This window comes from Colletotrichum gloeosporioides, assembly GCF_011800055.1.
Source record: "Colletotrichum gloeosporioides strain Lc1 chromosome Unknown consensus_6, whole genome shotgun sequence".
Taxonomy (NCBI): domain Eukaryota; kingdom Fungi; phylum Ascomycota; class Sordariomycetes; order Glomerellales; family Glomerellaceae; genus Colletotrichum; species Colletotrichum gloeosporioides.
In genome coordinates this window covers 352270-367591 of record NW_025544651.1, presented here as the reverse complement: position 1 = coordinate 367591, position 15322 = coordinate 352270, and the positions used below count along the sequence as shown (strand labels likewise).

Genomic DNA, 15322 nt, shown 5'->3' with positions numbered 1-15322 from the left:
GGAAGGGGGGATGGCATGCAGAATAAGGGTACCGCCAACAGAGACCACCCTCAAACCCCATAATTAGTGCGAGACATTGAAACGAAGGACAGGGGCGCATACCAATGCTCACAATATTGCAGAAGTATCCCATCCTTCCAAGATTGAATGCTGCCGTCTTCAAGCTCTTACGCCTTGTCGCAAGGCTGATCGCGATCGGTGTTGCGTACGAGCACGTCAGGCAAATGACACCCACGCCGGAAAATGCGCTGAACGCGACTGGGGACCCGAAGTATATGAAGCCTAGCAAAACCTCGACAGCCATACAGGCCATCATCGCATTTAGCGGAACCTCGAGTGTAGGATGAATCTGTTTCCACCACCGAGAGCCCGGTATGGCGCCGTCTCTTGCAAATGCCCAAGTACATCGCGAGGACGCTGTGGAGCAGCCGATGCCACAGATGATTCCCAGTATCACCAGTGGCATGAGTAGAGCGAAAGCGCCACCTGGCGTACCAACAGCGTTTTTTATTATCGTCGGAACGGGTTGGCCAGCGGATACGGCAAGTAGCTGTTGAATGTCGGGAAGCACGAACACAAGAGGGATTAGAAACAGAAGGCCAGCGACCGTGTTGATACAAGCTGTTGCCACCATAGCTCGGGGGACTTGGATTGAGGGTCGCCGAACCTCCTCACACATGCTGCGCAGAAAAGCAAGTCAGTTAGCGTTTTTAGACTAAGTGTATTAAGCAAACTTGCGATATAATCATGCCGGTTGATGATGTGGCATAGCCAGCATGCATGAGACCAATACAGAAGGACCATGCATGAGGCCACCCAGATTGTGTCTCGAAATGGGTGAAAACGTATGCGGCTGAATGTCGGCCATTCTTTGCAACAGCTAGGACAGCAATAGTAATAGCAAACACTCCGGCGAATGTCCAGAATATAGCAGCCGTCTAACTGAACTTCAGCGAGTACCCTTAATGGTATAAATAGGAGGCTGACTCACGTCAACCCATGGTAGCCAGCGATTTCCAAGAGACGAGACAGCGTTACACAACAATGTTATAACGACGAAGATGAGGAAGACTTGGTATGTCTCACCAGGAAATATTCCCTTGCCAGTTTCGTACTCAAAAACGTTGATGCAGGCACCAAAGAATTGTGCAGTTGCGAAATTCACAGAAAGAGTGATAGACATGTTTCCCACCACAAACAGCCAGCCACAGATCCAGCTCGCGAGCGCCCGGTACTTGGGCGGCGTTAACATTGCTGCTTGGTAATATACACCTACATGCCACGTCAGGTACTTGAAGGAACGGATATTGTTGGCAAACACCATTGACAAGATGAAAGTTGAAGTTCGTACCTCCCGCAGTTGGATACACACTGGTGATCTCGCCAAGAGAGGCGGCAACGCATATGACAATCAGCGCAACCAGGAGCCATCCCCAGATAATGTTCACTGGACCGCCCCCGATGAGAGGATAGTTCAAGGTGGTCGCGAGGCCGTAAGGGTTCGCTGCTAATACGAAGGCCATGAAGGCGACGTGAGCCGTAGACCGGTTCCGCTTGAGTTGAGGGTCGTATCCAAGATGGCCAAGGAGATCATCGGCCAGTGTCTCGCCAGAAACATGTCCACTGACACGATTGTCGCATAAGTCCTCGCGGTACCGTGACTTAGCGTTAACAGCAGAAGAGTTGAGAGCGCCCGGATCTTGCGGTATGATCTGCGACATTTTGAGGAGGTTTGCGGCCGAATATGTGACGAGGATAGTGAAGGGAGTAGTCAAGCATAAGCCCAATGTGACTTCTGGAGGTGCGTTTTTCGTGTGGAAAGTCTTCAATGAGGAGGTGGTTTTGCTCACAAGCTTTACTGGTGAACCATGTACGCAGAGCCCTTTGGGGATTGCCTTCAACGCTGCTCCCCCCTTCGGTGACGTAGTATTAGGCCGCCGTACCTGCTTCTCAGGGCAAGCCCAGGAAGGGAATTTGCGCAATCCACCATCATTCATTGCCCCTGAGCTTCTGCCCAAAGCATGCAATACAATCTTGGATGATGGATATCCAATCATCGGTGCCCGGGCGGGCCGGGCCCGGGACGGCATAGTAGTGCAGTGCGGAGAGCTCGGCCCCCCGAAACTCCGCACTTGACCCCACTTTCCTGCATGTATAAGGAAGCTTGCCTCCGTCTCCGATCCGTTCGATCATCCTCCAAGTTTTTCGCCCCTTGCCTCGTCCGGTGTGGTTGCCATCTTTTGCCCCGATACAAGCTGAGCTTTGCCACCTTTGGTAACCATCTCCTTGATTTGGCATTGATTAGGCCTATCAGCAGTCCAACGATGGAGACTTCGCGAGAAACCGCAGACTCTGGTCAAAGTTCAGTCACAGAGCCTGCTGAGCGTGGGGGCAGCGAGCGTCACAATCTTTCTGTGAGTGGAGTTCTGCTCATTTGCCTTCTAACCCGTTTGGATCTTCCTGAAGCAACAAAGCCGGATCGTTGTTCCCGCGTGGCGTGCCGAATTTGTGCTGCGAATGGGGCAGAATTGACTGACAAACCTGAGTTTGACAGTGTGACAGTTGCCGTCTGCGAAAGGTACTTTTCCACGGGATTGAAACCAGATAACGAAGTCAACTGTTTTAATATTGACAGCCTTTTATCAGGTCGGCTGTGATCGTCAAAAACCGTGTTCACGATGCCGCCGCCTAGAAGTACAATGCACATACGTGATGGGATACAAAGCAAGACCGAAGCGAGAACGCAGTGGTGTCTCCTTGGGTCATCTGTAGGTCATGCATGCTGCCTTGTGAACCGGTCTTGGCTAAGCCCATGTCAGTGAGGGAAAGGTAGATGACATTGCTGAAAAGCTCCAAAAGCTATGCATCATGCTGGAGAACAACAGTCGGCCCAAACAGATCAGGTCAACACCAAATGTCGTGGGTTCGAGCGGAAGTCATCAGGTTCTAGCAGACTCAGGGACAAGTTATCAAGGAAGTCAAAGGGACCCCCAAGCTCCTCGCGATCAGGTCGAGTATGAGGGTGATTCGTCCCTAGCTGCCCACGCGGACTTCACAACTCGAGTTTTGGAGAATGCTATTACTACGGACCTGCCAATATCCCACTATGACGAAATGGCGTCCATGATGAAGGATATTCGAAACACCATCAGGACAGTCAGTTCCCTTAATAGTAATGTCGCAGGTCCCTGTCATGCAACACCGCCCGCCGGAGAAGACTATCCGCAGGAAACACTGCCGCCCGTGCAGCTCACGTTGAACTGTTTACGCATGCTAAAAGGTTAGTGAAGTAGATGTTTTGCTGGAGGCATCCAATAGATGTTGCGGTGCCATACAGGCTGTCCTTGATTAACATCACTGGCAACAGAAACTCCAATGATGAGGTACTTCTGGATGATGCAGTTTGAATCTGTAGGCCAGGTCACTGAACAGCTGCTCGGCGTCTACTCAACCGATAGAGCCCCATCGATGGCAGAGTTGATAATCGCACATATTGGTCTTTACTGGCTGTTCACTCAAAGCGGTCAATTCTCGACCGATACCTCTGTTCAACGGACGTATCTGTCTTACGGCTCTGCATGTCAGAGTCATGCGGACTCTGTCCTCTCGAAGCTGTCTTTCCATCTTCCCACGTCGGTAGACTACATTCTAGCCCTTACAATGGCTGTAAGTACGGCCCATCTATTCCGACCTCAGAGACCTACCATACATAGCATATTGCGCAGAATTGTTCTGACAGCGGGGACAATCCAGACCGAATACTGTATGGGCCAGTGTAAACCAACTATGGCATGGACCTACATCAGTACGGCATCTCGGATGAGTCAAGCTATGGGCTTGCACCGCATAGCTTCTCAACAGGACCATAGCTTTGACTCTGAGACTCGTCAAAAGTCCAAACTGTTCTGGGCCATGTTCATCTTGGAGAAAAACCTCTCGTTGCAACTCGGCCGATCTTCCACACTCCGCGATCACGATATCACGGTCCCACTTAAGGCCATCAAGATGGGATACCAGATAGGGGGCTCGCTAGGCGTTCTTTCTCCAAAATGGCTACGAATTTCGCAAATTGAGGGCAGGGTGTACGATGAGATCTACAGTCCAGAAGCACTACATCAAGGCGCCAACACGAGGAACTCCCGAGCTCGGAGTCTGGTAGCTGACCTGAAGGAAATCATCAATGATACAGACTCGTACGAGGTATGTAGTGTCCAACAGTCTCCGTAGTTTGACTTTGCTTTTCGTGTCGCTGACCCGATTCTGTAGAGTGAGTTCCTTCAAGAAAGAAGACGAGTCCTCGGAAACACAATCGACGACATTTTCATCCAATGCGACAAGATCTCAAATCTATCTCTTATGTGCTTGATTTACCGCAGTGTTTGCCAGGACAACGTACCTTTCTGCGAAGAGTGCATCAGCACAGCTAGAGAGGCTCTTGAAGAACACACAAGAAGCATGTCTCTGATCGATTCCCGCGACACCCACCTATTTGACATGTGTATCAATTGGTTGCTTCTACCAGTCCCAAATTTTCCAAGTTTCACGGGCTGACGTCTGCGCGCAGGACGCTTCTTTCATCCACCTTCGTCCCATTCTTTGTTATCCTTTGCAATGCAATTTGGACAGTGAACACGGCAGACCTCGAACTCCTAGGCTCGTTAGTCAGTTCTTTGGAGGCTGGTCAGGACCGGGATACATTCAGCGCCAATCATCTGCTCGAGACCTTCAAACCGTTGTACAACGCAGCGTTCAAGTACATTGCGGCAAAGTCTCATTCTGCCTCAGGGTCAATGTCTGAAAATATTACCTTCGAAATGATATACCACCAAACAGCACCAGTGGCGGATCCAGGACAATGGCACAACATCTCGGTGCTGACGTCGCTGGACCAGTTCATGTCGCAGTCGGCTCCATCCGCGCCGATGGTTCTCAATGGCACCGGCTTCGCTGATCTAAATAACAGCGGTTCTATATCACAACCACGGCCGACTGGGATTGATACCGATGATGGAAATTTGCGTCAATCTAGTACTGGTCATCAGATTACTGGAGCAAGGACGCAGGCTTCTCAATTGGAGGAGTGGTTCCTGCAAAGCCGCCACGTGATGGACATGATGGAGGATGCTCGTCGTGATTCTTAAGTCTCGGGCATGCCTGGCAAAGATGTATTCTATTTGCCTAATCTAGATCATGATTGGTTTTGCTCGCTGGATATTCCCCAACAAGTCAGCATGCCCAGCCGCTTTCTCATTTCCATCTTTGCCTTCAAGTCATCCAGAATTCATGACAGAGTGGCAGAGCCTCCTCGACTATGCAGCCCATCAAGCAGGCCCATAATCCTCTTCTTCATCCTCCTCCACTAACTTCGTTCGGAACTCAACCAAGGCTTCATAGCAATCCTGTCGTCGGAACCTTGCCAGGTTCGGCCACCCGTGCTCTCGATAGATATCGCGAGCGTCCTATAGTTTTTCGTAATGCCGTTAGTCTGGCATGCCACTAGAGCACATGCAATATGACAAAACTAAAAGTAGAGACACATACCTCAATCCCGGGGTCTGCCAAATCATCTTCCTCTTCCTCCCCCTCTCGAAGCGCTCCCCAAATTTCGGGATAATACTCTGCGTCCTCCGTGTCAGGGCGAGGCAAAGGCACCAAGTCAAGGGAATACAAGCTGTCAACGAGCGCATCAAAGAACGGTCCGGCAGGTCGCGGCGGCGTCCACAGCCACGGCTGATCGTTCGGGGCATCATGAACCTGCTTGTTGCCAGCATCGTAGACGATGACGGTGCCAGCGTTAGCATCGATGATCCACCACTCGCCACTGTCGCTGCCCTCGCCGCCGCCGCCCGCGATGGGAACCAGACCGTCGGGCATCTTTTCGGCGAAAGGGAAGAGACCGTGAGCGCATAGGCGCTCGGGGGTGGCCTTGTCCGCAGTGAGGTTCTCGTTCAACTCGGGGTTGTCCTCAAGGTAACGCTGCGGTTCGCTGCGACCTATGACGGGCCAGCGGTTATCCTCGTGTGTCTCATCGACGTCAGGATACGGTAGGTGTCGTAATAGGTCAATGACACGGTCGTTGAAGCCCAGGTGGCGCGTCTTATTGGCCGGCAGGAAGGCATCATCACCCCAGCGCCCGCCTGGCGGGTACTGGATGAGCGATGCAGGAAAGAATGCCATCTTGGCCAGCGTTTCGTAGTACTTTGTCAGGCCGGTAACGATGATGTCTCTATCATAGCCAGTGGGGTATGTCGCAGGATCTCTTCTTTCTCGTGGCGGCGGTCGGGATTCGTGCCGGGAGGCCTCTGCCTTTCGCTTTCTGGACTCGCGTTCTTGTCGATCCTTCAAAAAGGCTTCCAAGTCTTTCTGGCACTTCTTGCGGTCAAAGGCTGGCCCAGGTCCGCGGCCATGCTGCCAGCCTGCCAGCATGTAGGTCTGGTACATGGAGGAGGCGATCTCTCGGCGATCAGGGGTGGAGAATCCAGGCTCGATGCCGTCGACCAGGCCGGGAATGGGGTAGTAGTCCTGGCCGAGCATCGCGGTTACCTCTGCGAAAAAGTCTTTCGGGCTGTAAGATGGTGCCTTTTTCCATTCGGCCTCGAACTCCTCCGCCAACGTCTCGCCGCGTGGTGGTCCCGCGTACTTGACAATCCGACCACTCTTACAGTCCACAAGCCACCATTGCGGACCGTAAAGCGTGTATTCGCCGGCAGGGTACGTTAAGCTGATCATATCTGGGGGAAGATGAACTAGCTCAAACAAGCCCTCCAAATATTCCTCCAGTAGCGAGCTGCGGTCTCGCAAGTATCGAATGCCCTTAGTTTTGGGGCAGATGGGTCATTGCCCCGTATGAGGGCCTGCATCGACGGGCCGTAAGTAGGGAAGGCAGCGTAGGAGGTCCACGGCAGTATTGGACCGGCCTAGGATAGTTCGTAGACCATCTACGTCCAGCTCAGAGTCGCTCCATCCCTCGAGCGGGGGATGTTGGATGTTGTCGGGCGATAGGTAAGGCACTGTGGCTAACTTGTTGTAAATTGCGTGAGGCCTTGGGCAAAGTCGCGATGAAAAGAAACGCTCTCCATTGGGACAGTTGAGATCCATCTGTCAACACTTTGGTACACCAAAGAAAACGTGGCGGGCGGGGGCAAAACGCTACCAACATGTATGTTGGCTATCTGCAGCCAGCCGGCAATTAATTTATGCTCTGAGGAAGGCAGACGGTGAAGGCCAAAGGCTGTTGGAGGGGCCATCGGGGCTTTGTATTGAAGAAGCTAGCATGTCTCGGCTTGCATCCCTCTTGCATGCATAATGCACCCCTGGCAGTAAGCACGTTGGTTGAGTTTGGGGCTCTGCAGCAAAACACGACCGATCCCAACACCGATCTGTTCGATCACCCATTGTAATCTCTGCGCAGAATTGGAAGGACAATTTAGACGAAGTGTGCGTCGGCGAGTTTATGGTCTAGGGTGATCGAATGGTCGAGGTTGAGACACTCGTAGCGCAGTTCGTTAAAGGTCTTGGGCTTTCATGTCTGCACTCCTCTTCAGGCCAGCGGTGCCTTCTCGAGTGGATGGGTTCAGACATCATCACACCAGACTTCACTGCTAACCCTTTTAGATCCCTGGTTTACCATCCCAGCGAAATTGAGCGCCGAAAACCAGCGTATAGTTAGCTTGTACGATGACCAGTTGCCCTATTCTGAGTGCTCTCACAACCTTGTGTACAAGCGGGAGACTGATACTGATCATTCCGATTATCTCGTGAACGAGATTCAAGATATTCAAGACATATGCCAGATGATGGCTACGAGAGTGCCGCCTCAGTACCGGTCGGCGACAGATGGCATCGGTTGGGAGCCTACCGAGCCCGGCAGTCCAAGCACAACACAGGCCACCGCTGCAGCCACTGCCACCGCTGTGCCAGACCCTGATCCCGACTGCGAGCTGGGTCAATGGGTTGACATATTCGCTACGGGAGAACCAACGCTTGCTGAGACTGACTTGGAGAGGTGCAATGAGCTAGCTGAGCTTCATAGCATCGCTACCGGCGACTTGATGGTGACAACGCGCAGTTCCTCTTGCACCATGGAGTCACAAGGCCCGTTGGATGATGGTGACTCGGACGAAGTCAGATTCTGCGGATCACCCGCGTGTCAGCTTCTTCGGGTGAATGAAGGGGACACCTTGTAAGTGACTAGAACGGCTTAGTCTGTCACACTACGGACATTCGCCAAACGCAGTGATTCCATTGCAGCAGCAGTTTCGAACGATACAACTCCCATCACTGCCGTATGGCTCGCTACCTGGAACCCAAACGTCATTGGGGCATGCGACCCCTTGGTCCCAAACCAGTATGTCTGCATCACTCGTCGCGGTGGCTCTTGGGTACGTCCTCTGGAGTCGCGAGATTCCTGACGATGGCGAAGGGCTGGTTCGTGGGGGACTAGGGAGCACTCTCAGTCACCCCAGTCTGGAAAACCCAGCCTCGCCGCCTGCGAATGTGCAAGAAGACATCGCGCCTAGCTGCAACCGCTATGTCTAGGCTAACTAGCGCTGTATACTAATTAAATAAGTTAAGCCTGGGGGTTAGGCTTAACTATTTAACTAGATTTTTACTAAAAGCTTACTTAACTTAATAGACTTAATTTAATTTAACTAATATTACTTATTTAGGAAGTTAGTAAAGTTCTTATAATATCTTAATATATTAGAAATATACCTATTTAGTATTATAATATTATTCTATTTCTTATTAACCCTTCTACTTAAAGTAATACCTATTAATAGTAATATTACTACTTTAAACTTAGTTCTAGAGGTATTATATCTCCTTAAGTAATAATAGTTTTATTAATAGTCTCTATAATATTAATATTAATTTAGTAAAACTAAATACCCTCTTATAGTTAATTATTATTATTAGGATAATAAAGATATTAAGAGCTAACTTATTAAGTATTAAGAAAATCTACTAATATAAAATCTACTACTAAATAAAATTATTAATAAACTAAGTAATTATAAAGTTAAAATACTTCTCTAATTTATTAATCTTATTAATAGTAGTATTATAAAAGCTACTATCTAATTATTAATTATAATTAGAGTTTTTAAGTTTTAGAGGTATTATAATTAATATAAATAACCTTTATAGAGGTTTTAGATAGGTTTACTTATTAGTATAAATAGTTATCTTAATATACTACTACTTTTAGTATTTTTAAAGACCTTCTTTAGTAATATAAAACTACTTATAAATCTCTTAGGTATTTTAATATTTTTTAAACTATTATAGACCTCTATTAAGGTATAGTATTATAGTAGTAGTATAGAGAGGAGATTCTCTAAGTTTTTTATAGTAGTTATTAAGTATTTACTAGCTATTAATAATTAATAAGCGTATAAATATATAAGAGTTAAAATTAGTAACTTAAGGGGGGTATAGTAATATAATAATATATTTAGACTATAAATAAATAGGGATACTATTAATTAATAAGGTTTATAAGATTAATATTTAGCTAGATTAATATAATACCTTTATTAATTAAGATTACTATAATAAGAGATTTTAGAATATTTATATAGTTATAAAATTAATCTCTTCTATAATAAGGGTATTATAAAACTTATACTAATCCTTAAGTTAATCTAAGAGATATTTAAAGCTTACTAAGATCTTTTAAAGTTAATTATACTTATTATTTTTACTTTAACCTTTATATTACTTAGTTTATAAATAAAGAGGCTTAAGTATCTTATTTAACTTAATAAGGACTTATTAATCCTTATTAGTTAAGATATCTTTATTAGGGATATAATTATCTTTATTCTTAAGATTTAAGGAGTAGTATATATAACTAATAATCTAACTATATTTAAGTAAGGTATAGTAAATTATATTATATATTAAGTTTTATTAAGTAGTATTACTTAATATTAGATTTAGCTCTTATAATAACTCCTCTTATAGAGTAAAGGTATATTTATTATTATTAGCTTTATTACTAATAAATAAGAAGGTTTCTAAGTATTATAGTAATAATTTAATATACTTAATAATATTCTAAAACTTATTAATAAGTCTTTTAGTCCTCTAATAAGCTAGGTCCTCTTAGATCTTACTAATATTAATAAGATAGTTAAACTCTTATTTAAATACCTCTTTATTAACTTTATAAATAATAATATAACTAATAAGGTTAAAGATATAGTTATAATATTAAATTTAATAATACTAAATATCTATTTTTATATATAACTATAAAATAGATAGATATAAAGCTTTAATATAAGTACTATTAGTACTAATATTATTAAAAACTATAATACTAATCTTATTAAATAGGTACTAATCTCTTATAACTATATATATTATAGTANAGTAATATTCTTATTAATATAAGTATTAAGCTAATAATAGAGATTTAAGAAGTATTATATTTATTTACTTAATTTATTAATAAAGTAGCTAAAAATAGTAATAATAATATATTAATTAGGTGAGGTCTATAAATTAAATAATATATAAATTTTTATAAAAGCTTTCTATATCTCCTCTTTAATCTATTACTTCTTAGAGATATAAAGTTATTAAAGTTAATCTTTCTAATTAGTCCTTAATTAATATATCTAAATATTAATATTATAATTAAATATAGTAAGTATATACTATATATACTAATTACTAAATATTATAAAAGGGTTATTAGTATTAATAAAGAAACTTATAATTAACTTTTTAATTTAAATAGTTTTCTTTTTAGGTATAGTAATAAGAATAGATTAGTAGTATTTAGATAGAGGCCTAAAGTTATTAGTTTTATTAGGAGATATATTACTACCCTCTAAGTAACCTTAAAAGACCTTATACTTATTCTTAAGATATTAAGTAGTAGTAGTTATAGCTTTAGTATTATATAGCTTATTAAGAGTTCTTATTTTATTATAGTATTAGTAAACCTAATAAGTATTACTTTTCTTACTATTAGTAAGGATTTTATAAATAAAAGTATCTTTATTTATAATCTAAGAAGTATAGCTTTAAGAACCCTTCTTTATAATAGTATTAATATTAATAAACTACTAACCTCTCTATATAGTATAAAGTAGAGCTTTAAAAGTATTATATATAGCTAGGTTAATAGTTAATATATTATTAGTAGTAATAGATAATATATAAATCTAAGTAGTAATCTTATAAAGAGTTAATAGTTTATAGCTAATAAAGTAATTAATATATTAATTATAAATTAATAGAAGTATTATAGTAACTAATAAGGAGTTAAAAAAGATATTAAGAGTTATATATAAATAGGTCTTTAAAGTATAGAAGTATAGTAATAGTAATAGTAATAGTAGTACTAATAGTACTAATAGTAATATTAAAAAAGGGTTATTTTTAAGAGCTAGTATAGAGGTTAAAAATAGGCTTTTTTCAACTTCTAGTAGAGGGGCTAGAAATATATTAATTTAATAGTAAAATAAAAAGTATATTTTTAGTATTTTTAGTAGTTCCTAATAGTATTAACTTTACTATTAAGAAGTATTTAGCTTTATTCTACTACTTATTAGTCTAAAGATATTACTAAATTAGTATTAGTAACTATTTAACTTTTTTTTTTTTAGAGATATATTATAATAAAACCTAATAGGTTAGTAGTAAGTTTATTATATAAGTAATTATAGAGATATTAATTTAAAACTAGCTTAAGTTATCTACTTTAAGTATAAAAGTTATAAGGGTTATAACTTTAAGTAATTAGAATAAAACTAAGTACTAAAATATCTAAGTAAGCTTTTTTTTTTTTTTAAAAAAAAAAAATCTTTTAAAAATTCTAATTAGTCTAGAGGTTAGATTTATATTATTTTAGGTAACATTAACTTAATTAAATTAACTAAGCTTTTAGTACTATAGGCTTATCGATTTAAATAGCAAAAAGCCTATAATTTAATTAGTTGATTGATTGATTGATTGATTAGGCTTGAATGGGGTGCTACGCTGAGGCCAACAGCACGGTTGCCTCATGCTGGAAGATTGCCAATGACGGCGGTAACTCGCGAGCGCGTCTGTTCGAGCTCATCCTTGTTCTCGGCAAGCCCGGCGAGCGCTGCAATACGCAAGTGTGGCTTGGCTGCTACTACTGCGTCCGCACCACCGGCCAAGGCCCGACCACCACGGCCCCACCGGCGACGACGTCGGTGCCCACCTCGGAGCCGACGGCCGTTCCCACGCCGTCGCCCAATCACGAAGGCACAACTCCTAACTGCAATAAATGGGCTGAAGCCCAAGACGGCGATTGCTGCTGGAAGATGGCCAACGACGCCGGCATCGATCTCAGCTCTTTCTACGAGTGGAGCACGGTGCTGGCGAATGGAGACAGCTGCGACATGATCTGACCCGGGTACTTCTATTGTATCGGGGCGAAATCAGACCCGCCGACTACTACCACACAGGCGCCCCGGGCGATAATTGTGGAATCCAGGTGTGGCCTGAATACTATTATTGCGTCGGGGTCAGCGGGTAAAGTGATCTATAAGAGATAATCTTGACTCTTGGTGTTTTTTGCACTATAATTAAACTTTCTGGCATCAAAGGCAGATTTTGTGTCTGTTCTGGATTTATTTAGGATGTCTTGAATCAAGTGACCAATCTCCATACTTCTTCCTAGTCCCTTCATTTGCCAGGCCAAACGTTTGCATCGCCTGCGCCGTCCTGGAAAACGGCATGAAAGTGCGACTGATTTTACACCCCATGTTTGGTTTCAACAGGAGTGTAGAAGCTTATAACTATCATAGTAGACACCACTCCGTTTCTTGCAAGCCTCCAAGTCGGGTCGTTGCGGTTGGAAAAACTCACTTGTCTTCCGTGCTATCCCCTTGATTACCATGTGGACAGCCTAAGGCTGGTGTATGCTAAGGTAACTCTCAAAATCAATCTAACATTCACGTCTGCTGTAGAGACCTCTAGTCTTTGGTACCTCCCCAAGTCTTTATCTTCCTATCACATCTTTAAAACATGCTTCCTGCACATCAACCTTTGCAATCCCGAATGAGAATAACACACTGGGAATCGAATGCTGTTCAGTCCGTCTCACCTCCATGGCCTGGTTCAACCAACCCGAAAGAGACCTGTCGGTCTCTCTTTCAACCACTGGTCGTATTTGGGACTCGGGCGCCGGACCCCTGACCAGAGCCTTTCAAGAGAATGCGTATATGCGTACTCATCCGGACGAATCAGTCCTACTCTAGACCAGCTGTTGTTACTTTCGGACTGCAAGACCATAATAATGTCGTTCCCGATCCATTCACCCCAGTATATGCATTGCCGGCCCTTTCCTTCTTCTAGACTTTGTTTGAAACCTAGCGCATCCCAAGGACCGGCCGACAAATGCAGCAACAAATTTATGTGGCCCAGCTTCAAAGTTGGGGGAGATGACGAGCTATCGTACGAGAATAAAGAAGCAGGAACCAATGGTGCCCTAAACTGGAGATACGTCGGGCCGGAATCGAGTCTTTCTCCGACTCTCAGGCTCTGAAGATGATGGGACAACTCGATCGCTGTGCCAGTTCCAGTGATCACCGACATCGACGTGACCTCAACCCGTTTGAGTAAGAAATTTCCCTTTGAACTGGTACTTGCCAAATGAGCTTTGCCGGCCCAGCCAGCCCACGACCATGATGGAAATCCCTTTCTGCGACGTGGTCTAGGTTTAGTCTGATTCTCTTCAGACCGACCATTATGAAACCACATCAGCGAGTCCAGGAAAGACTTCAGAGCCTTATCTGGCATGCTTGGCAAGTATGAGATTCCTTGAATCTGGAAGATTTGACTCTGAGACGTTTCAAATTCGCGAACTATTCCGCATAAAGCCCTCAGGGAGTCTTCGTCTTTCGTCAAGTCTCTGGCGGTGTAACGACGAACTATCTCGGTAAAACGGGAGAGATTACGGGTTGGTGAAATAGTTGCTTCGTCGAACATGCCATACTGTTCATAGAGGTCACCACGACCAAAGATTCCCGCTCGCATCACGTTCCTGAACTTTGACTTGTTCTTCACGTGGAATCTCTCCAACGATGGTGAGAGACTCTCTTGGCAGTTCATGGCGTTGCATTCGAAATAGACCTGGTCGTCTGTGAAAACAAGTCGACGACGACTGAGAACTGCTTCTTGAAGTGTCCAGCCTCTCGTAGACCACTTCGATGATTGGATTGCTTTTTCAGGGTGTCTGAGCGTGGAGACGATGTTGATATCTCTGATGACGAGTGTCGGGTGCGGCTGGCGGTGCTTATTGCCTATTCCAGGTAAGCCATACGTCGGATCAGACCCAGCAGCGGCAATGATCGTCAACTCTGCATTGTGATAAATTGAGTCCATCTGACTGATTTGAGCATCTTTTTCTTTTCCGTCATTCTGGTCGATACAGAACTTGTCTATCCAGAGGTGTTCGAAGCCCATGTCCATAGTAACAGCCATCGCATCTCGAATGACTGCTGGAAGACATGTCCGTGACGGCATATAGCCAAAGGAATGTCAAAGTTCAGATTCTGTTGAGGTTTCCTCTGTCAATAATTCTCCCCACACGTAACTTAAGGCCACGTATTTCGCGTCTGGCGGCGCTGGTCTCACGATCGACGAACGGCAGTCAATCAGCCAGAGACCTTCGGTTTTGCGTGTGGCTCGTGAACACAGCTTTTTGTGATGATCCATGCAGAACTTGATCCATGTCTTCCCGAGAGAAATGTCGAAATTTGGCTCGACAAGTCGTGGTGCAAATACATCGGGCGGGGGAGAGCCACGTCGCCGGAAAATAAGAAAGCCTTGTTTCTCCCCCCGTTCGATCATGATACGCCCTTCGAACCTTCCAAAGACAGAACCAGATGGCACGATAGCCAAGTACCGAGCATCGTCTCCCTCAAGAAGACTTCGTGTCTCTTCGTAGTAGGGGTTAGGATTTACCCAAGGGTTATGCCGGGAAACCGAAAAAGCACGCAGTTCATCAGTGTCCTGTGCGTCTTCTGGCCTGTCGACGAGCACTTTGGTTTCAAGCCGTGAGTCGCGGAGCAAACGACATAAGTGGCAGCTCGGAACCGATGGCCGGCGATAGTATGTTCCAACATCGGCGATCTTGATGTCGAGTTGCGACCAGCTTTTCCAATCATTGACTTGGGTGGCTGAATCTTCGAATGCTTTCTCTAGATCAAGTTCCAAGCACTTGGCGCAAAAGTTGCTTGGGTGCTTAGGGCTTGCAGGACAGTCTCGGATTGCAATCTCAAGGGTCGATCCCCTACGCTTCGATTCTGTTGTTCGAGGACTCGCAGCCATA

General features: G+C 44.4%; 5 protein-coding genes and 1 pseudogene across 6 annotated transcripts; 2 read left to right on the top strand and 4 right to left on the bottom strand.

Annotated features, from left to right (window-relative positions):
• Nucleotides 1-671: 671 nt before the first annotated feature.
• GCG54_00014509 (putative amino-acid permease C15C4.04c) lies at nt 672-1721 on the bottom strand (the record flags this gene model as incomplete). Its single annotated transcript, XM_045414338.1, has 4 exons — nt 672-680; nt 735-938; nt 992-1272; nt 1352-1721. The coding sequence occupies 4 exons, from the start codon at nt 1719-1721 to the stop codon at nt 672-674; spliced, it is 864 nt and encodes a 287-aa protein (XP_045270916.1).
• Nucleotides 1722-2712: 991 nt separating this feature from the next.
• On the top strand, nt 2713-5141 carry GCG54_00014508 (uncharacterized protein; the record flags this gene model as incomplete). The annotated part of the gene is made up of 5 exons (XM_045414337.1): nt 2713-2768; nt 2820-3280; nt 3368-4200; nt 4267-4496; nt 4523-5141. 5 exons carry the CDS (start codon nt 2713-2715, stop codon nt 5139-5141), a joined length of 2199 nt encoding a protein of 732 aa, XP_045270915.1.
• Nucleotides 5142-5321: 180 nt separating this feature from the next.
• On the bottom strand, nt 5322-6729 carry GCG54_00014507 (uncharacterized protein; the record flags this gene model as incomplete). Its single annotated transcript, XM_045414336.1, has 2 exons — nt 5322-5459; nt 5542-6729. The coding sequence occupies 2 exons, from the start codon at nt 6727-6729 to the stop codon at nt 5322-5324; spliced, it is 1326 nt and encodes a 441-aa protein (XP_045270914.1).
• A 105-nt stretch (nt 6730-6834) lies between these two features.
• GCG54_00014506 (uncharacterized protein) lies at nt 6835-7079 on the bottom strand (the record flags this gene model as incomplete). The annotated part of the gene is given in 2 exon segments (XM_045414335.1): nt 6835-7010; nt 7022-7079. The coding sequence occupies 2 exon segments, from the start codon at nt 7077-7079 to the stop codon at nt 6835-6837; spliced, it is 234 nt and encodes a 77-aa protein (XP_045270913.1).
• Nucleotides 7080-7305: 226 nt separating this feature from the next.
• Nucleotides 7306-12395, top strand: GCG54_00014505 (annotated as a pseudogene). Its single transcript has 4 exons — nt 7306-7319; nt 7502-8182; nt 8349-8532; nt 12003-12395. Coding segments are annotated over exons 1-4 (1272 nt in total).
• Nucleotides 12396-13594: 1199 nt separating this feature from the next.
• GCG54_00014504 (uncharacterized protein) lies at nt 13595-14472 on the bottom strand (the record flags this gene model as incomplete). Its single annotated transcript, XM_045414334.1, has 2 exons — nt 13595-13686; nt 13734-14472. The coding sequence occupies 2 exons, from the start codon at nt 14470-14472 to the stop codon at nt 13595-13597; spliced, it is 831 nt and encodes a 276-aa protein (XP_045270912.1).
• Nucleotides 14473-15322: the final 850 nt, after the last annotated feature.